Source organism: Rhinichthys klamathensis, unplaced genomic scaffold (genome assembly GCF_029890125.1).
Source record: "Rhinichthys klamathensis goyatoka isolate OS25496 unplaced genomic scaffold, OSU_Roscu_1.1 h1tg000323l_1, whole genome shotgun sequence".
NCBI classification, from domain to species: domain Eukaryota; kingdom Metazoa; phylum Chordata; class Actinopteri; order Cypriniformes; family Leuciscidae; genus Rhinichthys; species Rhinichthys klamathensis.
In genome coordinates this window covers 703,219-728,636 of record NW_026606839.1, presented here as the reverse complement: position 1 = coordinate 728,636, position 25,418 = coordinate 703,219, and the positions used below count along the sequence as shown (strand labels likewise).

At 38.2% G+C, this 25,418-nt stretch overlaps 1 protein-coding gene across 2 annotated transcripts in view; it reads right to left on the bottom strand.

Moving 5' to 3' along the window:
- Window positions 1-18,881, bottom strand: part of plpp2a (phospholipid phosphatase 2a) — a 43,076-nt gene extending 24,195 nt beyond the window's left edge. The window contains exon 1 of one of the 2 annotated variants that reach the window (XM_056271654.1): window positions 18,590-18,881. In XM_056271654.1, the coding sequence (XP_056127629.1) occupies window positions 18,590-18,653 (64 nt within the window). In that variant the 5' untranslated portion in view covers window positions 18,654-18,881. Of the gene's footprint in view, window positions 1-10,731; window positions 10,754-18,589 lie in introns of those variants that run through there. The other variant, XM_056271655.1, reaches the window with a different exon arrangement.
- Between the last annotated feature and the right edge of the window lie 6,537 nt (window positions 18,882-25,418).

The following is a 25,418-nucleotide window of genomic DNA, read 5'->3' as shown; positions in this document are numbered from 1 at the left end:
AGACAGAGGTGATAAAAATCTTGCGGGAGATTGCAAAAGATGATGAGCCATGACTGAAAAAACCTCTTGAATCGGCTTTTAACTTGCTTAGAGAAATTACATTTATTTATTCATCATTTTGGCATGACTTAGTTTGATAAACCAGTTTTGTTTTTCGAAAGAATACTTTTATTCAGCGAGGATGTATTGTTCAAGAGTAATATAACATTACAAAAAATTCCCATTTCAAATAAACACTGTTCTTTTGAACTTCCGATTCATTAAAGAATCCGGAAAAAATATGGATTATGGTTTCAAGAAATATGAAGCAGCACAACTGATTTTTAAAATAATCAGAAATGTTGATATTGAGCAGCAAATCAGCATGTTAGAGTGATTTCTGAAGGATCATGTGACACTGAAGTAATGATGCTGGAAATTCAGCTTTGATCACAAGAATACATTACAAATATTTTTAAATAATGATAAAAAAAGTTATTTTAAATTGTAATCATATTTCACAATATTACTGTCTTTACTGTGTTTTGTTGTTGTTGATCAAATAAATGCAGCCTTGGTGAGCAGAAGAAACTTCAAATCTCCAAGATTACACTAATTTCCATGACTTTTCCATGCTTGTACTGTAAATAACAATTTCAAACCAGATATTTACTGGTTTTTCTATGATAATCTCTACCCTGAATCTCAAACCACTGAGTTACGAGCTCGTCGTGTGCGTGTGAAATCTAGATGTCTCTCTAGACTGGAATCAGTGTCATTTTCACACGAAACTGCTGACACTGACCACAGAGAATATCATACAGCCTCTGCATAATATCAAAACAACTGTGATGGCGGAGCGCACATCCAATAGATAACACACTTACAGAGGAAAATGTGAGTGTCGTCTGTCCACGCAAAACTCGGTCACATTTCAAGGATGTGAAGGATGGTTTCTAGGGTGTTGCTAAGGTGTTTTTTGTTTTATATTTTGGTAACACTTTACTTGAAGGGGTGTGCATAAGACTGACATGACACCTTCATAATCATGACAATGCAGATGTCATGAATATGAAGGAGGTTTTATGCATGTTTATGACAACTGTCATTAAGTGTCATTCGCTCAATTATGACATTTTTAATGCAAATATGACATTGTTTGAGATGTCTTTGTTATGACACCTTGACATAAAACAATACATCATAACCTGTCATAAGCATGTCATAAACATGACATAGCAGATTAATTATCAAACTTAAGAAACCACTTAGCTTTATGGGATAACATTACATTAAACTGTCATGTGGTTGGTTTTGACATTGGCTGTCATGAGGCCATTATAACTGTGTCATGAATATTTTTCTTGACCTCAACTACAGTGGTACAAATTGAATTTGTCATTAAAATGTTATAATGGTCTCATGACAGCTAATGTCAAACCCAACCACCTGACAGTTTAATGTAATGTTAACCCATAAAGCTAAGTGGTTTCTTAAGTTTGATAATTAGTCTGCTATGTCATGATTATGACATATTTATGACAGGTTGTGTTGTCTTAGTATTGTCAAGTTGTCATGGCAAAGACACTGACAGGTTATGATGTATTGGTTTATGTCAAGTTGTCATAACAAAAACATCTCAAACAATGTCATATTTGCATTAAAAATGTCATAATTGTGCGAATGACACTTAATGACAGTTGTCATAAACAGGCATAAAACCTCCTTCATATTCATGACATGTGTCCTGTCATGATTATGAAGGTGTAATGTCAGTCTTATGCACACCCCTTCAAGTAAAGTGTTACCGATAAATCTTAGTACACTCTAAAAAATGCTGGGTTGTTTCAACCCATGTTTGGGTCAAATATGGACAAACCCAACCATTGGTTTACATTTTTTTGATACAATTTTTAACCTAACAGTTGGGTTTGTCCATATTTAACCCAAACATGGGTTGAAAAAATAACAACATTTTAGAGTGTAATTTTGAGTCTTGTTTTTCTACAAATATCTAACAAATTAAGATGCATTTACTTGAGAAGCAATGAGCAATGTATCCAAATTCAGTGTGTTTTTGGCTTAAAACAAGAACAGATATCTGCCAATGGGGTGTTTTTCCCTTTAAATTAGGTTTATTTTTCTGACCCAATTGGCAGATATTTTCTCTTGTTTTAAGCATTTAGTGACTTAAAATAAGCATATTTCCCCCGAGGATAGCATATTTTTCCAATTGTTTTCAATGGGAGCGCCGTGTTTTTAAAAAGGCAGAAATGTCTATTTCATGCTGTACGCTCAGATTTTTCCAGTCGCTGAGAGTTAAATAATGCTCAGCTCTGGGCAAAACACAATGCTCATCACGGTCACTTTTTACCCAGCCATCCAAACAGTGAAGGAGAGGCGGGACAAATACCACATCCTGCTTGTACAACATATCAAACGACAGCAACAAGCTCATCTCTCCATCCAAAACTAGTGCCAGAGCAAGTGCGTTACATTGTGTCGACATTTTTATATTCAGAAACAAACCATTTGCAAAATTAGAAACGAGTGACAGTTCCATGGATATTCCATAAATATATTAAGTCTGATCTCTTAGTACAGTAACAGCACAACTTTTCTCAATAAAATGTGTGATTTGAGGGATCATTTTTTTGAACCGGGACTAAATATTGCCCAGGATTGACATTTGACAAAACACTAAGGACTTCCTTTTTCATTGAAAGACAACAGCAAGAGATGACGAGGCAGGGTCCAAAAGAATGAACCAACTAATTCAGAGGAAATGATAGAAAAAGACAGAACAGAACATGCTCTGAACAGCAGTTAAGGCGGTTCACTCAGATTGATAAAAGCCATATCAGGTGTGCTGCCCTCAGCATCACAAGTACTGACAGTTTTAAAGATGATGAAACATCAGAAGGAGTCTACGAGTATGTAGAAAGATAACATTAGAGGACTCTTTGGCCACAATGGCCAGAAATAAATGAATGCACCGGTCAAGTGCAGACTGTGGGGAAGCACACTGAAAGGATGATGACCTCACAACGTTTAACAGAAAAGCAGAAGGAAGAGCTGAGGTCAACTCTCTTATCATACGCTATAGAAACTCTAATGATGCACTCTAAAAAATGCTGGGTTGTTTCAACCCAAATTTGGGTCAAATATGGACAAACCCAAATGTTGGGTTAAAAATGTAATTAAAAAATGTACAGTTGAAGTTGGGTTAAAATTTTGAATTACATTTTTAACCCAACATTTGTGTTTGTCCATATTTGACCCAAATTTGGGTTAAAACAACCCAGCATTGTTTAGAGTGTGTCAATCACACTTGATCTCTAGTGATCGAGGCTTTCTGCTGGTTATTCAGTGCCAATATATATAGTCAATAAGCAATTTGTATTAGTAGTTAAAAAAAATTTAAAACACAGACTTACATTAAATAAAGACCCCGAGACATATATAGAAACCATCCTTAAAAATGCATTTGAGCAAAATATGAGGCCAATTTCTTTCTACGATTTTAGTGCTTAAGTTTATGCATATTTTACTACACAGAAATTGTGTTTTTTTATTTAGCATCTAATCGATCCACAAGGTTTAATTCACGTATGCATGCTTTGAAACTTCCCCCTTTTGAGAAAATGCAAACGTGGAAAGCACTTTTCAGCGAACTCTAGAAGCTAAGAGGGTAAATCAGTGCATCACTCCTCCTTAAAGGTTGGGTGACTGACAAACACTCTTCAGAGACTCTGCACCAATGACAGAGGAGGATTTTAAAAGGGGTCACTAAACAACAAACGTCTTTCAGTGGCCCTGGATGAATATTTGCTGTTTTGCAGCTGTTGTCGTTTAGGAGGAAGTAGACAAGCTGGTCAGAAGACCGTGAGGCTGTGACCCCGAGATGGACACTTCAGCACAGGTTAATGTTTGAAAAAATATGAAACGTCTGCTGATTAAAAGAGAGAGGACTGATTGAAAGAGGCTAACAGAGGAAAAACTTCAGGATTACAGCAGAAGGACTATTAAAGAAAACATTGTATAGAAATAGCATTCACAAATAGTAAACATTGAATGTATATTTAACTATAGCTATATACTCTTCTGCACACCAAGGCTGCACCAATGGTGAAAACCGTTGTGCTGCTTAATATTTTTGTTGAAACCATGATAAATCTATATTTTTTCAAGATTCTTTGATGAATAGAAAGTTCAAACGCATTTATTTGAAATATAAATTTTGGGAACATTATAAATGTCTTTCAGCAAATTTACCGGTTTTTCCATTCCTTGGAAAAGGCACAGATTTAAAAAAAAAAGAAGAAGAAGAAAAAAAAGCAATTTACAGACCTGATAATCGGATTTATTCATTCCTCAGTCCACTAAACCTGACACAGCTTAAGCTGGTAAAGCAGTTTTCTCATAGGGAGTTATGTCATATTTGGGAGATACTACCACATCATAAAATAAAAATAAATAACTATCAAGATGCAATATATATAATAATTAACTTTTGGGTTTACAGTTCAAAAGTTTATGGTCAGTAAGATTTAATATTAATATTTTTGTTGAAACCATGATAAATCTATATTTTTTCAAGATTCTTTGATGAATAGAAAGTTCAAACGCATTTATTTGAAATATAAATTTTGGGAACATTATAAATGTCTTTCAGCAAATTTACCGGTTTTTCCATTCCTTGGAAAAGGCACAGATTTAAAAAAAAAAGAAGAAGAAGAAAAAAAAGCAATTTATTACATTTCCACATTGGTAATATTAAGCTCCACGGCTCTTCATCAGACCATAATTAACACATCAAAAAGACAAACATTATATAACCCCAAAGCCTTTCAAATGAAACCACACGACTCAAATTAACCAAGCACCAGACCTATACAACACCAGATCCACCTTGGAAAAAGAAGGTGAAAAAAGTTCCAATTTCAACAAAAAAGGCATTAACATTCTGATGATGTCATAAGAAGAACCTTTCAAAGTTCCACAAATAACTTTCTATCCTCTAGTAGTTCTTTAGAACACCAGCAACACACCAGTGCTTTAAAGAACCCAGAAACCAAAACACTGATCTGAAGAGCCACGATAAATCATCAAGATCCTCTGAGATCATCCAGGTGTACAGTATTCTATAGCTCTGTTCCAAAACCAGCTCAGTGTTCTTGCTTGCTATGACGTATTCAAATGCTGCTTACTGATGTACAAGTTCCTCAACAGTTACACTCAAATGTTCCTTTCAGTTCTTGATCTAGTGTGTGTGAGTGTAAGAGTGAAAGTGTGTGTGTGTGTGTGTGTAAGAGTGAAAGTGTGTGTGTGTGTGTGTAAGAGTGAAAGTGTGTGTGTGTGTGTGTGTGTGTGTGTGTGTGTGTAAGAGTGAAAGTGTGTGTGTGTGTGTGTGTGTGTATAAGAGTGAAAGTGTGTGTGTGTGTGAGAGTGAAAGTGTGTGTGTGTGTGTGTGTGTGTGTGTGTGTGTGTGTGTGTGTGTGTGTGTGTGTGTGTGTGTGTGTGTGTGTGTGTGTGTGTGTGTGTGTAAGAGTGAAAGTGTGTGTGTGTGTGTGTAAGAGTGAAAGTGTGTGTGTGTGTGTGTGTGCGTAAGAGTGAAAGTGTGTGTGTGTGTGTGTGTGTGTGTGTGTGTGTGTGTGTGTGTGTGTGTGAAAGAGTGAAAGTGTGTGTGTGTAAGAGTAAAAGTGTGTGTGTGTGTGTAAGAGTGAAAGTGTGTGTGTGTAAGAGTAAAAGTGTGTGTGTGTATGTGTGTGTGTGTGTGTTTGTGTGAAAGTGTGTGTGTGTGTGTGTGTGTGTGTGTGTGTGTGTGTGTAAGAGTGAAAGTGTGTGCGTGTGTGTGTGTGTATGTGTGTGTGTGTGAGAGTGAAAGTGTGTGTGTGTAAGAGTGAAAGTGTGTGTGTGTAAGAGTGAAAGTGTGTGTGTGTGTAAGAGTGAAAGTGTGTGTGTGTGTGTGTGTGTGTAAGAGTGAAAGTGTGTGTGTATGCGTGTGTTTAAGAGTGAAAGTGTGTGTGTGTAAGAGTAAAAGTGTGTGTGTGTGTGTGTGTGTGTGTGTGTGTGTGTGTGTGTGTGTGTGTGTGTGTGTGTGTGTGTGTGTGTGTGTGTGTGTGTGTGTGTGTGAGAGTAAAAGTGTGTGAGTAATACTCAGAGGTATGTGCTCATAGAAATGGCTGTTAAACCTGAAACATCTAATCCACACAGACGAGACCACCTCCCTTTTCTTTCTTTCTTTCTTTCTTTCTTTCTTTCTTTCTTTCTTTCTTTCTTTCTTTCTTTCTTTCTTTCTTTCTTTCTTTCTTTCTTTCTTTCTTTCTTTCTTTCTTTCTTTCTTTCTTTCTTTCTTTCTTTTATCTCCAAATATCACCACCACATCTCTTCTCCTGCTCTCTTTTGATCCCTCGTTCTGTGGGTCCTGTGGTTTGTGGTTTTGTTTCATGCATTCTGAGTGTTCAGCAGAGTGAAGACAGACCTGATAATCGGATTTATTCATTCCTCAGTCCACTAAACCTGACACAGCTTAAGCTGGTAAAGCAGTTTTCTCATAGGGAGTATGTCATATTTGGGAGATAGATACTACCACATCATAAAATAAAAATAAATAACTATCAAGATGCAATATATATAATAATTAACTTTTGGGTTTACAGTTCAAAAGTTTATGGTCAGTAAGATTTTTTTTTTTTTTTTAGAAGAAATATATGCTTTACTTCAGCAAGGATGCATTAAACTGACCAAAAGAGCCAGTAAAGACATTTATGTTACAAAATATTTCTATTTCAAATAAATATTTCTATTCATCAAAGAATCCTGAAAAAACGTATCAATGGTTTCCACAAAAATATGAAGCAACACAACTTTTTCTTGTGCAGCAAATCATCATATTGGAATGATTTCTGAAGGATCATGTGACACTGAAGACTGGAGTAATGATGCTGAAAATTCAGCTTTGATCACAGGAATAAATTACATTTTACAATATATTCACATAGAAAACAGTTATTTTAGATTGTAATAATATTTCACAATATTACTGTTTTTACTGTATTTTTGAGCAAATAAACGCAGCCTTGGTGAGAATAAGAGGCTTCTTTGAAAAACATTTTATTTTTTTAAATCTTACCAACTCCAAACTTTTGACCAGTAAACAGCTGTGGAAGATTGGAGACCTTGAACTTCACACATGCCAAGTCAATATGAATTTAAAACTGACTATTTACCTGTTCTTATTGTGAATGATTTATCAGTGCATGTCATTGCAAAAAAAAAAAAAAAAAAAGGATTTGCACTGATGCACACTTCGAAAATACAGAAATAATACACCATCCAGGCACCTTTGGCATGATATTTTCAACATACTATGATCTGGAAATCCTACTTTTGCATACTTAATATAGTATAGTTGCAAACTGGGATGAAGCCAGTGAGAATAAGCAACAGAAAGCTTCCAGCATGTCCAATTATTTTAGCCATTTGTTGCTCATTTGTGCCCACAAACAAACACAATGAGGAAATTTGGTCAGATCTGACAGACTTAAAAAGCATCCGAACACAGATGTAGGGAAGGGGAAATTGAAGCATGGCTTAAAAGAAAAGGAAGGAACGCATCTGATAAGAATTAAATATAGAGCCTTTAAGCGTTTAGCACAACAGCTTCTCTGAAAATCAGAGGTTTTGGGTTAAATCAGTTTGGCATGTTATCTGATGTTATCTGGCCAAGGCCGTCCCAAACTAATTCAGAGAGAAGAGAACAAAACACTCCAAATCAAATATCAGGAGCTCGTTCTCACAAGCCTCATCAATATAAAAGAAAACTAAATATCTCATGCAATATTTTGCTCACAACTTGTACTGAACCCTCACAAACAGACCTTTCTCAAACAAACACGTTTTGGAAGCACGCAAACTTTCTCAGATCCAGATCACGTCTTAAGGATTGGAAGAAAAAGTTTTTTTTTTTAACTATTAAGAGGATAGTTCACCCAGAAATAAAAAAAAGTTACACTTGATTTCCATGTCTACTTTAGGACATTCTACTAACTTTGCAACTAAATGTCAACTAACTCAACTCAGCATACTTCATAATTGTATTCCACAAAAGAAAGTCACACAGATTTGGAACAGCACGAGGGTGAGGGAATGACTAAACGTATTTTTTCTTATATTTAAACTACAGTCCGGTTAGGTCGAGGAAATCCTGTAATTAACATTCTTCAAGGTGGTCAAGTTTGAGAATTCTATACATGAGGCAAATACTTTTAAGTAGCTGGAGCATTTTCAATAATTCAGTAGGAATCATGGGACATACAGGACGAGGAAATACAGAACAGCAGAGACTCTTAACCTCTGCATCCTGTGGAGGACTTTATGAGCCAAACACAAACATGAATTCTTCTAAAACTGCTGATGCATCAAAGGAAAGAGGAAATCAAGTCATAGAGATGAAGTTTCACTCCCATGATGGATCCCTGTACACCTTAAAAATGAAGGTTCTTTATTGGCAGAGATGGAGAACCTTAAAGGGGTAGTTCACCCCAAAATGAACCACTTTTTCTTAGTGTGAAGAACATTTTAAAAATCTTGAGAACCTTTTTCCACTATAAAGAACCTTTTGTGAAATGGAAAGATTCCATGGATGTTTAAAGGGATAGTTCACAGAAGCGCTGCGCAGTTACACTACGTGAAATCTCGAGGCCCACAGAGAAGGAAATGAATAGTTGAATAAAGTCGCAATATTTGTTTGTTTGTTGCGCACAAAAAGTATTCTCGTCGCTTGATAAACTTATGATTGAGCCACTGTAGTCACTCGGACTATTTTAACGATGTCTTTAATAACTTTTCTGGGCCGGCAAGTTTCAATCCCTTAAAGCCTATGGAGGAGTGATCCAGCTCTCAGATTTAATAAAAAAAATCTTAATTTGTGTTCCGAAGATGAACGAAAGTCTTCCGGGGTTGGAACAACATGAGGGCGAGTAATTACTGACAGAATTTTCATTTTGGGGTGAACTATCCCTTTAAACATCCATGGAATCTTTCCATTTCACAAAAGGTTCTTTATAGTGGAAAAAGGTTCTTAAGATTTTGAAAATGTTCTTCACACTAAGAAAAAGTGGTTCTTGTAAGAACTGTTCACTGAAAGGTTCTTTGAGAAACCAAAAATGGTTCTTCTATGCTATGGCATCACTGTGAAAATCCCTTATGGAATTGGAACTTTTATTTTTAAAAGGACAGTTCACCCTAAAATGAAAATTAAGCTCATTTACTCACCCTGGTGTTGTTCTAATGCTGTATGCCCTTGGCTTCTTTCTTTTATGGACCACAAAAGGAGAATCTTTTTTTTTTTTAAATGCCCCACTCACATCCACATAATGGCAGTGAATAGCGAGCAGCATATTAAAAGCTTTTTTAAAAAGATGCAAAAGTATCACAGAACGATCCCATGCAACACGTGTCATATATTACAAGTGTTCTGGGGGTATTCAATAGGGTTTGGTGAAATTATTTAACGTATTATTTAACAAAACTCTTGGACATTGGTCTTCTGTGCACGAAGTGCGCGTTCGTTCGTGTAACTCAAAAAGCACACAAGCTGTGAGGAATCAAGATTAACAAAAACCCGACATGAAATAAAACCCATGTACCTTCTTCTCTGAGCTGAGGTGAATATATCCGTTGTGTTTGTCGTAAGTTATCGCGTTCACATCTGTCAACTGTCATTCTGACTGTCATCAGACAAGCGAGTTTCGGCCCGGTGATACTTGACTGAGTGAAGCAAGTACACGGATACTTTCTTTTGCTTTTGTTTTTCTTTATTTCTCATAACTTTTGCTTTTTCTGGACGGAGTGAACCCTTTTTCAGCGCTGCGCTCGTTGTGTTCTGCATGTTAACCGGTTTGTAATTCCACAGCATGAAGGAAAGATCTTACGGATTTATGAATGACCACTCGTTTTAAAATCTTCCCCGTCATCTGACATTTGTTTTGAGATCCGCTTCAAACTTTACAGTGCTCATGATAACTTTCCTTAACTCAATAGAGTAAATCCACTTTAGCTGTTGTGCAGAGAAGACCAATGAAGAATTTCTTCAAATAATAGGTCTCCATTAAATTTCGGTTTGTTTTTCACCAAATCTTATACCCCAGAACACTTGTAATATACGGCACATGTCGCATGGGATCATTCTGATCATCGATCTTTTTTTTTTAAAAAGCTTGATGCTGGTCGCTATTCGCTACCATTATATAGACTTTTTTCATTCTCTTTTTGTGGTCCATAAAAGAAAGATACGGCATTAGAACAACACCACAGATCTTAAATGATGACTTAATTTTGATTCTAGGGTGAACTATCCCTTTAAGAGTGAGGCTTTAAAGGAACATTTAGCATTTCAAATCTCACATTTTCACTACCCGTTTCAGTATGAAGAGCTTTGAAATGTTTCTACATGTGTATGAAGTTCTGAGGGGTGTGGACATCTGAGGATTTGCTCAAATGTCACAAACAATGCAACCTGCCAATCCCAACACTGCAGAGATTTTCCAATACCAAACCCCTCAAAGGTCTACCAATGAGCCGTGAAGGGAACTTTATCTAGAAAGGCGGGATATTAAACAGGCAGTGAATCATAATCGTGGAACATTAGCACCAGAGCTGGACTATAATGCAATTTCAAAGCCAAAAGTGAACAATATCCTTTGAAAACACAATTTAGACAAGCTGAAAGAAGAAAGTGCCACTTACATCTTCTATATCAGCAATTATATCGACAAACGTTGTTATTTTCCCCTCAAATGCTTCTCTATACAGATCTAGATGGACGGGACTGGTGTGCGTGAGAATCATTAATGAATCTAGGACATTGATATTCAGTTGCTATGGTGTTTGAGGTGGTTGCTAGGTGCTAATCACTAATCACTAAGTCAAGTGAAAAGAGTTCAACTTCAAATCCCTATTGCCTCAGATCAACGATTGCATGATCTAAGGAAAAAAAATTGCAATGCAAAATTGCAACATATTCTTTATTTATAAAACAAATCCCTGTTCCAAAATAAAATTATAGCAATATGACTTTTAAAAAAATCAATAATATTACCAATAATAATCAAATTGATTAATCGTGATCAATCACATCTAACATAAAAGTTAGTAAATAATATATATATATTTAGAATTTATTATTAGTGCTGTCAAATCGACGAATCTCGATTTATCGCATATGAAAGTTTCTATATATAATACAAAAGAAATATTACTATTGTAATATTTCACATTAAAAATTGTATTAAAGAAAAATCATCAATAAACAGTAATCAATAATCACCAATAATCATCAGGACAACTGTTAAATTACAATACCAATATTATGGCTTTCTTCATCTTCATTTTCAAATGTTAAACCATCAAGCTTTTATTTTGGTGTAAAATTTAAGGGTTTATATTACACTCTAAAAAATGCTGGGTTGTTTCAACCCAAATTTGGGTCAAATATGGACAAACCCAAATGTTGGGTTAAAAATGTAATTTTAAATTTTAACCCAACTTCAACTTTCACTTTCAACTGTAAATTTTTTAATTACATTTTTAACCCAACATTTGGGTTTGTCCATATTTGACCCAAATTTGGGTTGAAACAACCCAGCATTTTTTAGAGTGTACAAATATGGGAAGACGGTTGACGCATGTTATAAGCGATCCACAGATCTGCAAACTCAGAGCAGATGCAGAGTTCATGTGGAGCAACATTTACTATGAACGAGCCTCTCTGAGATGCTAAAAAACACAGGTGTAAAAGAACACAGTGCCGCGATTCATTCTGAAACACGCAGCGCATATTCAATAAATCACAGCCTTTGCAACTTTATAACTGCTTTTTTATTTTTATTTTAATTAGTCATGCAGCCCTACTCAATATATGAGCATCAAACTCCACACTAATTCACCCTTTCTGGCCTATTGGCCACTCCGGATAACCAAACACATGTACAAATATATGCCTTTGTCTGGACAGACACGTAAATGTAGATGATTTGAGAGCAATCCCTATCCGGTGTTGACAGTAGAGAATAGCGTGTGACTTGCACTGACCTGATTCTACAGCAAGCCTTGACACGCAGCGTCGCAGCACATTCACAGATGCAAACAGTGCAGCAGGAATGTGCAGACAAACACCTGCATTAGATTTATTGTTTTGGCCCAATCTGTTTGAGTTGGTCTTTCCTGACAGTCCACACTATCGTCTTCCCACTAAATGGCACAGGTGGGGTTTACCTGTAGGCCACGCCCACACTGTAAGGAAATATCATTCACAGTAGCCGCGTTTCCATTACCCTTCAAATTCAGTAGCATCTCATTGCAGTACACGAGATCCAGGGGGCGGAGATGGATCCAGATCTAAGGGGTGGGGATGGGTAGGATTAGGGGTGGGGTTAGGGCTCAGGGGGCGGAGATGGGTAGGATTAGGGGTGGGGTTAGGGCTCAGGGGGCGGAGATGGGTAGGATTAGGGGTGGGGTTAGGGATCAGGGGCGGAGATGGTTAGGATTAGGGGTGGGGTTAGGGATCAAGGGGCGGAGATGGGTAGGATTAGGGGTGGGGTTAGGGATCAGGGGGCGGAGATGGGTAGGATTAGGGTTGGGGTTAGGGATCAGGGGGCGGAGATGGGTAGGTTTAGGGGTGGGGTTAGGGATCAGGGGGCGGAGATGGGTAGGATTAGGGGTGGGGTTAGGGATCAGGGGGCGGAGATGGGTAGGATTAGGGTTGGGGATCAGGGGGCGGAGATGGGTATGTTTAGGGGTGGGGTTAGGAATCAGGGGGCGGAGATGGTTAGGATTAGGGGTGGGGTTAGGGATCAGGGGGCGGAGATGGGTAGGATTAGGGGTGGGGTTAGGGATCAGGGGGCGGAGATGGGTAGGATTAGGGGTGGGGTTAGGGATCAGGGGGCGGAGATGGTTAGGATTAGGGGTGGGGTTAGGGATCAGGGGGCAGAGATGGGTAGGATTAGGGGTGGGGTTAGGGATCAGGGGGCGGAGAAGGGTAGGTTTAGGGGTGGGGTTAGGGATCAGGGGGCAAAGATGGGTAGGTTTAGGTATATGTAAGGTGGGAGGAGTTGGATATGGATCCAACTCCTCCCCCTGGATTTCGTGTTCTGCAGTGAGGACCATCTCTTCAAATTGCACAAATTGAAATTGAAAATAAACCAGATGGAAACATGTCAATTTCTCAAAAACTCCCATATATCGCAAAAAAGTTAACACGCTGCATAAGGTGGTTTTTCAGGGAATTCGAAAAAGGAATATTTCGCAAAACTGAAATGGAAACAGTTTTGCAATCGCATTTACAGGTCACGTGGTGTGTGTAAAAGTCGATCATTCTGTAAAGATGACGTGGTATGTTCGGACAGAAGACGAGACAGAGAGAATTAAACTCATAAAAGACAGAAGTATTACGGGAATACTGGAAAACAAAGAAATGCCACAATTTATCAAGAGTTTGAAGCAGATATGAGGAAGAAACACCTCATCCGAGCCACTCCCAGTATAAGGGGTTTTCTTTGCCATTAATGCTTGGATACACGCCTACGTCTCCTTCCATTAAAAATAATGGCTAGTGCGGTGGCTGCGATATACGCAAATGTGCAACGGCGTCATTTCGGAATAGTTTTTTATCTACATTTAGAAAATATCGCAACGGTTGTCTGACGTCAAATCTGTAATGGAAACGCGGCTACTGTCAATCTCTGCTGTCTATAGAAAAAATTGGCTTTGTTTACAGTTTTTTATTTATTTATTAAGATTTAACCCATAACTTTTAATTTCATTGTTGTTCATTCAAATAAAAAAGACCAAAATTCAGTTTCAGAAGTAAAAATCTAATTAATTTTCTCTACAAGGGGAATTGTTATTTTTAGCTATAAGTTATAAACCATTAAAAACAGACATTCTGTAAACCAGGTTGTTAATCAATGGTATACGCTTTTGTTGAAGCAGTCAGCTTTTTTTTTTACAATAATCTTGTTTAACAGCGGAATTGATGATAAAAACGATAACCAATAATTATTTATATTTGAAAGCCGATAACCGATATATTGGCATATAAATCGAAATCCAATTTTAGATGGTCATAAAGGTGTAACTTCATTTTGGATGCGCTTATCCTGTAACAACGTGATAAAACACGGGTGTACAAAGAATTCACACCATTCTTTTATGAAAGTGTTTTCATTATAATTTTATGTAGCCTACAAGACAAACTTGCGTTGCACATTTTGCACTTAACTGTATTTGTGATTTCAATCATATTTCAAGCAACTCAAAAGCATCATGTCGAACATCATGTTTGCATCTGGAGTGTTTCAGCAGAAGGAAATAATCCATTATTTATCGGCTTTAGAATATCAGACAAATTTTCTTATCGGGTCATTAAAGACAACATTAAAACATATCGACCGATATATAGTGCATGCCTAAAATTGTACAATGATGTGATTCATTGATTGGTTTGTTTCATTGTTATTAGCTCTTTTAACAAAAACTTTAAAACAATTCTTATGGGAAAAATACTTCTAGAACCAAGGCCAAATAAAATGATAAAGTGGGTGAGCACTGCCACACTAGTTCATTCAATTCAAACACTATATTCCAAGTCTTTTGAAGCAATTTGTTAGCTTTGTGTGAGGAATAGACTGTTATTCACTGAATATCTTCCCCTCCATCATAGTCAAACCTATCATAAGTCATATTACAGTGCTTGTATATTTCTTTTTTGAACGTAAGTGATGACAGACTTGGTATTTTCGGGTGAACTATTGCTTTAAACGAAAACAGATCCCAATACACCAATACTGGCACTGATATAATGATTCTGGGACTCATCTGTGAGAGTTTGCTGTGTAAGCAGCAGTTAATGAACACTTCTTGGATGTAAATCTGACTCAGTGAACCAAGTAAAACTGATTTACAAATGTTATTCACTCTACGCTGAGTCATCTGGACAGGTCTACTAGACCACACAGAAGACCTGAAGCATATATGAGCCGCAGTAAAACTCTGTCTTTAGAAGGCATTGTTCACTTTAACTTTAATTATGCATGGAGACACTCCTAAAGGTCAGCATTGTTACTGTGATGAATGACATAGCCTATGCTTTAGTAGAGGAGCGCATCAGATAATGCTTGCACAGTTCATTTTACCGGTGTAATATTACAGGTGTTATTATGTGCTGCCTCAAATAGTAGTTGGTGCCGAAATACAAAGCAGAATCTCAAATCAAAGTTACAGCGGCACAGAAACCATATGAAAAGCAGGAATGGGAACGTCACCAACAGTTATTATAATTGCTGCATCTGAACTAATAATTAAGGAAATAAAGAGTTTCAGTCCTTTTGTAACATAAGATTGATTCATTCAAATAAAGCACTGCATGTGTGAACAAGCTCTACAAGTGAAATTTGTAGGTTACTAATCAAATGCAAACTAGTGACATTGATCATGTGACTCTTTCTATGGACGGTCAGATGTTTTTCCAATGACTCTCAGCATCTCAAATCATGCTGGAGAACATGATCATCAGGTTTTGTTCATGTCATATTTAAATTGTAATGAAAATGTTAGTATTTAATTAGAAAATAACGTATCATCATATTAATGTATGATGGTATTAACACGGCACTGCAAGGTAAATACCACCCAAAAAAAAAAAAACAGTATTATATAGGATGTAAATCATTATGTACTAGGGGTGTAACGGTACACAAAAATCACGGTTCGGTACGTACCTCGGTTTTAAAGTCACGGTTCGGTACGTTTTCGATACAGCAAATAGTAAGAAGTGCCAGAGAAATTTCCTATTTGTTAAAAGAAAAAATATTTTTTAAATAAGTGAGTTTTCCTACATCTTGAAACTTTCAGGTTTATAAATGGGGGTCATCTTTGAAGGATGAACAAATAATGTTTTGGTCATCACATTAAAAATAACATTTAAATATATGAAGAGTTTAGATGCAAAAGCCATTTGAAATTTTCTTAGAATGATCATTTTTATCAAGCTTGTATATTTAAGTTCAGTAATTTCACTTAAATGGCAATGAAGATTACCTATTAATTGTCATTTGAGTGAAATTACTGAACTTAAATGTACAAGCTTCATAAAAATGATCATTCTAATTTCTAGAAGAAAATTTCAAACGGCACTTATAGAGGCTTTTGCATCTGAACTCTTCATATAGGCTATTTATTTATATAATATTTGAGTTTTGAAGTGCTGGAAAAAGATGTGTGAAGTACTTGAAAGCATTTCACTATTCCAGCCAAACTGGTTACAGTTAGTGTTACTATATTAAATCCATGGTGAATGTTGCTGGTCTGTGGACGTAAAGTATTACTAGTTCATTCACGGCACAATGTTTCTCCTGGTGTCCACGTCAGTGCTGTTTGATCTAATAGAGATCTACGGTTAATAACGGAGAAATGTGAATGCTTCTCACTAGATCTCGCAGCGATGTTATTACTTCAGTGGCGAACTCAAATGTTTTCTTTACTGGATCTCTTAGCACTGTGTTGTAACGGTTGTAACAGTGTCGCTTGATCGAGATCGGCTCCCGCTGCACAGATGTTGCTGCTCTGCTCCGAACTGATAAACGATCCGTGAAGCACAATAGCGCAGTTTCGTTCCGGTTTGCTTGCCATTTGATGTTGCGCAACGTTGTGGTGATCACGCCAGCGCGAATTTTGTCGGCAGGAAAAATGGTCCAAGGAATCGTTCGGTTTGTATGCGTACCGAACCGGAAGCCTCGAACCGAAACGGTTCAATACGAATACATGTACCGTTACACCCCTATTATGTACATTATTGAGGGAGACACAATATTCAGAATTATTTTCAAAGTCAGATTTCTACTTTACGTTTGGTCCCCACAATCTTGAGAATTTGGTTACATCCTTGGTATGTGCCCGTAGTGTCGCTTCAATTGGCATGAAATACATAATTATCACTTATATTAAACACCAGACAAATAAATGTAACACTTCAGGTTTTATATTGCTCAACATTCACCTTGTATAAACCAGTCACTTAAAGCTGCAGTCCGTAGTTTTTCCTCTTTGTCGCCATCTCTGTTCGAAATCTGCAATTGCAGTTATTCGCGGAATTATCAACTTTACGTGGGTTGTGCCTCGGCACGGCACAGCGCGGATGAATACAATGTTTTGAGGAGAGTGTGAGGCTGTCAATCACCGCGCCGGTGTGGATACTGGCATTCAGAATCACATATTCTACTTTTTGGAAGTATGACCAACATAAGAATTTTCACCGGAAAATGTCTGAACAAGTAAACATCCACTTTTGTTCTGACCAACTAAGGGGAAAAAAGCATTGCAGTAAAACGCGCTGATTAAATATAACGATCGCTTATAAGTTATCATATCACGTCAAACCGTGCAAATTATACTTTGTTCTCAAATTGTTAATGTTAACAACGTCAGCATTGCGTGACTACATGTAATGTCCTTCCGATATTATCCTTGTTTTCGCATGGGTCCGGTTGCAGTCTCTTTTTTTTCTGTAGCCACTCCGAAGTCCGAACGAAGTCTTTTGCATTTTACAGCGGGTGAGTCTCTAGTTGTCACTGGTGATTGTCGTTTGAACCTTTCTGGATCCGCCATCAAATTAATAAGTTTAATTATATCAAGAGCTGTGAGAAAAGGCTATAAATCTCCACCTCCAGCATCCTCACACGCGATATAGCTTATACTAGCCGAGACTCCTTCTTTATGTATACAGATGTGATGTAATGACGCAAAGACATGCTCGAATATCCCACGGAAATCCACCAGTACCACTGGAGTTTAAAACATTATTACAAGCTTACCGTTTTGAATCGAGCTACGGCAAGCAGATAGTTTTGAACAGTGGCTGGTTATTGCTCAAAAATGTATTTTGGATCATTTTTAACCCAAAAAAGTTACGGAATGCAGCTTTAAATAAAGGTAAATAGAAAGATAAAGTCGTAAGCCCGTAAAAAAAGAAAAGAATGTATAAGTCATTGACATGACACTTATTTGTTTTGTCATATCTATTAAAACATTCATGCAATTATAAATGCAATTCATGCAAAATAATTATTCTACGATAAATGTTTTTAATTTCTGAAAACAGAGTCATTCTCTATTTTTGACCTTTCCATTAAAAATTAATATTTGTTCAGGTCAAATTGAGCAGCCATGAGAATTTGCAATATACACACTTTATTTATAATTAAAAGATTTGACAATGTTTTAAATGTAAAATAAGTGTGGGAAAGGGTGTGAACTTTTTTTTTTTTTTCAAATGAATGAAACCAAAATAAAAACTGATATTATCCTATATTAAGAACTGGGCACTGGGCATATTATATTAACAACTGGGACATAAAACGTTTTATATCAGACAATGGTCATAGTCACTGACCCAGATATAATGTGTTGTGTGAGATGTGCTTGTATCCTATGGGAAGAAACAGAAGTTAAAGGTTGCAGGTGAACTTCGGTAAACTCAGGCTGGATTTCACAATCATCGGCTTAGAACATGTTAGACAGAAATGCATATGTAATAAAAGATCCGACTTACCCGCGAGCACACACACAACATCCATCAGCACAATAAACAGCTTGTTCTTCTTCAGCTCTGACATGACTGTGATCTGTTGAGCTCTTCTGGGCTTTATGGAAACTGAAGCGACTCGTATGATATTCGATGCGCGCGTTCTTCCGGGTGTTCTGTGTCACCTGCGTTAAAGGTGAGCTGATGATGTAACGCGTCCTCCCTCACGCTGGCAAATTTCACGGACGTGAGTTTCACGCGAGTGAACAAAACGCTTGAAAAGTGAAGACTGAACCACAAACTGTTGAACTGACTTTACTCGCCCAGGTACACGCCCACTGCTGACGTCAATCGGTGTTCTCTCTCACACACACAGACACACACACACACTGACACACTGGAGTTGAAGAGTGAAATATAATAGAAGATTAACTCGTTCAGACTAGTGTAGCCAGTGTAACGGTGTGTAGGCGCACACAAATATAGCCTATTGTTAATAATATTTCTTGTGTCATACTTCAAGAAAATGTATACTAGCGCGTGGAGATTAATAATTTGTAAATAAAGTGGTAAATTATGGGTTTTTTTCCACAAAACAAAAGGATACTAGCTTACCTACTTTAAAGGCAGGGTAGGCTTTTTGTTCTATTCTTTTTTTTTTTTTACGCTAGTTGAAAGTCTCTTTACATCCTGATAGCAAACAAAGTTAAGTGGTCTAAAAATGTATATATATATGGTCTAAGACCATAAAATGTTCGTCGTCCAATCATTGCATTCGGTCCTGCCTGTCAACTTATGTATTTCCATACCTCCGCACACCTGCTCATGCAAATATCACACATCATCAGCGTGTTAATGCTCAGATTTAGACAGATGTCAGTCTCCGAGCGCCGAAACAGCAGCAACTTTTACAGTTCCTCCTGAACCAAAACAACCAGCTCATGCTGCATTCACGCCATAACTGTCATTTGCAGATTGGAAACCCGTGACGATATATGAGCGTTTTATGACTCAAATTTATGTGTTTCAGTGGCAACACTATCAACGCTGAAATAATTCTCCAGCAGTCAGGTGGTCAGCGCTCTTTGTTTATGTTCATTATTATTGTAATGTTATGTGCTTTGAGACATGAAGCAGCTTAAAGGGTTAGTTCGCCCATTTAAGACATGAAGTTGTATGCAATCCTTACCAGCACTATAGTGCATACACACTGACCCACTCTGTAGTCACCTCCCTGGTCAGAGTTCTGGCCGCTGGAAGTTTTTCAATAAAGTACTCCCGGTTATTTTCCAGGGCCACAAAACTGTGCGTTTTTACGTGAAAAAATGATTTGCGTTTCAAAGCTTGATTAATTTACCACACAAAAAACACGCCGGTCAAAATTCATACCTCAGTTTTAATCTGCACTATTTTCTATCCATTTCTATCAATCCGCGCGGCTGTCAACGTCAACAGTGCGCACGTTCCGATCAGCTGTTGATAGTGCGACTCGCTGACAACATGTCTGACTGCGAAACTTGGAAACTTCTGATGATGAAACCAATTTTAGCACAATGTCAGACGGATCAGATGATTAAAGTAATTTTACCACAACGACAATGTTATTGATTGCAACACAAAACCTCAATTGTGTGTGTGTTCAATCAAATAGTTTTCTCAGCAAATTGTACCAACATCCCTATATACTGTTTTTATATTAGACATCTTTTCACGTGTTTTATAATGGAGTCTAAACATCAGCTTGTTTACCGTACAGTTTAGACATGGGATAATAAAGTTAGTAAATAGAGCTTACCCGTGTTACTGGTACAGCAAAACTCTTTAATTTTCCTTTTCCTCCCGGTTGGGGATGTAATCGTCTTCGCTGAAGTGAGCACTACGCACACGAAAATCCTTTATTCTGGATATTTTAGCTCCCGCAGAGTAGCCGATGGCAACCAGCCAACAACAAGCGCTTGCACCCCCTGCTGGTGAGATCGACTAACAGCAGATGGAGATTATGCTCGGTAAGCTGTCTCTAGTTATATTCGAAACAGGAAAACGATGGAATCTGAACTTTGATCCCGGCACATCCTTGTGTTCACAGCCTGGGAATTTACAAGTTCGCACTTTAAATTGTTAATTTAATACTTTTTACGTCGTTGTCAATCGATTGTGTAAACACTACAGCAGATCGGAACGTGCGCACTGTTGACGTTGACAGCAGCAGCGCGGATGGATAGAAAATAGTGCCGATTAAAACTGAGGTATGAATTTTGACCGGCGTGTTTTTTGTGTGGTAAATTAATCAAGCTTTGAAACGCAAATCATTTTTTCACGTAAAAACGCACAGTTTTGTGGCCCCGGAAAATAACCGGGAGTACTTTATTGAAAAACTTCCAGCGGCCAGAACTCTGACCAGGGAGGTGACAACAGAGTGGGTCAGTGTGTATGCACTATAGTGCTGGTAAGGATTGCATACAACTTCATGTCTTAAATGGGCGAACTAACCCTTTAACGCCGTCTCTCGTGATTCTTTTGTGTAGGCTACTCACTGCTGTACGTGTTCATGTGTTTTGAAACTTTTGAAGCAGTTGTGGCTTTGAAGACGCTCTGAAGGGAGGACGGGATATCATGCTTTCAAAGCTAGCTCGCTATTGCTAGCCTCTCAGAAAATTGTCTACCCTACCTTTAATTGTGTCTTTACTACCTTTCTGGGGCTTGAAAGTGGTAGTTGCGTAGGCTGTCAATGGAGGGACTGAAAGCTCTCAGATTTCATTAAAAAGATCTTAATTTTATGAAGCAACACAAGTGCTTTTGTTTGCGCGGAAACCACAATTTACCACTTTATTTACACAATATTAATCTCCAATGTGCATTCACGAGAGCACCACGATGCATGCGTGTTGTGTTAATGCGAGAGCAGATGTTGTTGCGTGAACGACTGTGGGAGATTAATATTTTGTAAATAAAGTGGTAAATTATGTTTTTTTGCGGTAACAAAACACTTGCGCTGCTACATAAAATTTAGGTTACACCACTGGAGTCACATGGATCACTTTAATGACGTCTTTACTACCTTTCTGGGACTTGAAAGTGGTAGTTGCATAGCAATGGAGGGACAGAAAGCTCTCAGATTTCATTCAAATGATCTTCATTTGTGTTTCGAAGACGATCAAAGGTCTTACGGGTTTGGAACGACATGAGGGTGAGTAATTAATGACAGAATTTTTATTTTTGGGTGAACTATCCCTTTAACAGTATCCAGTCTAATAATAGCATCATTTGGATGTAGTTTATGGTTTATAGTATTTTTTTCTTCTGTTAATTGCATTGTGTATGTGTAACCCCAATTTATTTTACACACCATGGATGCCTTTCACAGCAGCTCGCACTGCTTTTTTGCCTCCCGAGTAGTTATTTATGCTACTTCAACTGGAAAAGATGTGCAAACTTGTCTCACACAATACAAAATATACACAAAAGATCGTTTATATATCCAGCTTATTTTTAGTTCTTAAGTAAATGAACCCTAATAATCACTACGCCCTTTTATTCCTTTGTCCCTAGGATGTTTTGTCAAGTTGTGCTATTGCTCTGATAACATTAGGGAAGTTAAATACAAAAATACCCAAAGTTAACAAAATGTCTACACAGAGAGAAAAAGCTAACATGCACTTTTTACTTTTTAATTTCTCCATACATGAAAGATCTACACGGAGCAGTCAAAGTGCAAAGGAAATAGCTATGATCAATCACCACACCCAAGAAATATCAATAAATATAACCAAAGTCCAACGTATGCTGGCATTTCCAAGCGCTCAACACACTCAGCACATGTATAGTCTATGTAAATGCACATATTTCCTCAAATTGAGTGTTTACTTTCAAATATTGACCTTTGTGACTTTAGATAAGAATAACACAAGGTGATTTTCTGTTCACTTTATAAGTCAAATAACAATAACATGTGCTTTGTCAGAATATATACATACCTAGCCTTGAGAACATTACTACAGGAATGACAAATTGTGTGCTAAGCATTAATCCATTCCTTTTTGAGCCACATTCGCAGGCTGACAAATTCCCGAAGGACTGGTGGAATGCAAGGAGTGTGTTAGCACAGTTCTGGCAGGTCAGCGTGAATATCCATCTATTGTCAACAATAACACATTTCATCCACAATAAATATTGCTGCACCAGCTCTGGCACACGGCCTCTTGTCACCGAAGATCAGCTCTGTGGAGCCGGATGTATGTGTGACACTGCCCTGGCCCGTCTGTCTGTCCAAACAAAGAGGGACTTTGTCGGGAATTCCAGTCGCAGGAAAGATGGACCAGCGGTGGTGAACTCTGGCCTAAAGCCACAACATTCCCAACAAAATGTTCCCAATGCTCGCCTAGCGACTCTCTCGCTGTCTTTTCCTCTTCCGTAGTCTGGTTTATCTTCAGATACAGCTCACAAAAATGAACTTTTAACATTATTTTACAAGGGGATTGCTTAATTATATTCATTTGTAAATTAAACAATACCTGGCACTGTATTAGGTACACCTGTTCAACTTTTCGTTAACACAAATATCTAATCAGCCAATCACATGGCAGGAACTTAATACATTTAGACATGGTCATAAGCATCAGAATGAGGAAGAAAGGTGATTTAAGTGACTTTGAACGTGGCCTGGTTGTTGGTGCCAGACAGGTATCAGAGTATTTCCAAAACTGCTGATCTACTAGGATTTTCATGCACAGCCATCTCTAGGGTTTACAGAGAATGATCTGAAAAAAAGAAAATATCCGGTTCGAGCTGAAAGAAAGGCAACAGTAGCTCAAATAACCACAAATTACAACCGAGGTCTGCAGAAGAGCATCTCTGAACGCACAACACGTCCAACTTTGAAGCAGAAGACACACCGGTGCCACTCCTGTCAGCTGAGAACAGCAAACTGAGGCTACAATTCACACGGGCTCACCAAATTTTGGACAATAGAAGACTGGAAAAACATTTCCTGGTCTGATGAGTCTCAATTTCTGCTGCGACATACAGAATTTAGCGCAAACAACATTAAAGCATGGATCCATCCTGCCTTGTATCAGCGGTTCAGGCTGCTGCTGGTGTAATGATGTGTTTCTTGGCACACTTTGGGCCTTTAGTATAACACGCCATATCACAAAGCTCAAATCATATCAAACTGCTTTCTTGAACATGACAATGAGTTCAATGCTCAAATGGCCTGCGTGATGCTATCATACGGACCAAATGTTTCCAGCACCTTGTTTAATCTATGCCATGAAGAATTAAGGCAAGTGGGGGTCCAGCCCAGTCCTAGCAAGGTGTACATAATAAAGTGCCCGGTGAATACACACACATATATACACTCACCGGCCACTTTATTAGGTACCCCATGCTAGTAACGGGTTGGACCCCCTTTTGCCTTCAGAACTGCCTCAATTCTTCGTGGCATAGATTCAACAAGGTGCTGGAAGCATTCCTCAGGGAGTTTGGTCCATATTGACATGATGGCATCACACAGTTGCCGCAGATTTGTCGGCTGCACATCCATGATGCGAATCTCCCGTTCCACCACATCCCAAAGATACTCTATTGGGTTGAGATCTGGTGACTGTGGAGGCCATTTTAGTACAGTGAACTCATTGTCATGTTCAAGAAACCAATTTGAAATGATTAGAGCTTTGTGACATGGTGGAAGTAGCCATCAGAGGATGGGTACATGGTGGCCATAAAGGGATGGACATGGTCAGAAACAATGCTCAGGTAGGCCGTGGCATTTAAACGATGCCCAATTGGCACTAAGGGGCCTAAAGTGTGCCAGGAAAACATCCCCCACACCATTACACCACCACCACCAGCCTGCACAGTGGTAACAAGGCATGATGGTTCCATGTTCTCATTCTGTTTACGCCAAATTCTGACTCTAACATCTGAATGTCTCAACATAAATCGAGACTCATCAGACCAGGCAACATTTTTCCAGTCTTCAACTGTTCAATTTTGGTGAGCTCTTGCAAATTGTAGCCTCTTTTTCCTATTTGTAGTGGAGATGAGTGGTACCCGGTGGAGTCTTCTGCTGTTGTAGCCCATCCGCCTCAAGGTTGTGCGTGTTGTGGCTTCACAAATGCTTTGCTGCATACCTCGGTTGTAACGAGTGGTTATTTCAGTCACTGTTGCCCTTCTATCAGCTCGAACCAGTCTGGCCATTCTCCTCTGACCTCTGGCATCAACAAGGCATTTCCGCCCACAGAACTGCCGCTCACTGGATGTTTTTTCTTTTTCGGACCATTCTCTGTAAACCCTAGAGATGGTTGTGCGTGAAAATCCCAGTAGATTAGCAATTTCTGAAATACTCAGACCAGCCCTTCTGGCACCAACAATCATGCCACGTTCAAAGTCACTCAAATCAAATTTCTTCCCCATACTGATGCTCAGTTTGAACTGCAGGAGATTGTCTTGACCATGTCTACATGCCTAAATGCACTGAGTTGCCGCCATGTGATTGGCAGCTTAGAAATTAAGTGTTAACGAGCAGTTGGACAGGTGTACCTAATAAAGTGGCCGGTGAGTGTATATATGTATACACTGAACAAAATGATAAACGCAACACTTGTTTTTGCCCCTATTTTTCATGAGCTGAACTCAAAGATCTAAGACTTTATCTATGTACACAAAAGGCCTATTTCTCTCAAATATTGTTCACAAATCTGTCTAAATCTGTGTTAGTGAGCACTTCTCCTTTGCCGAGATAATCCATCCACCTCACGGGTGTGGCATATCAAGATGCTGATTAGACAGCATGATTATTGCACAGGTGTGCCTTAGGCTGGCCACAATAAAAAGGCCTCTCTAAAATGTGCAGTTT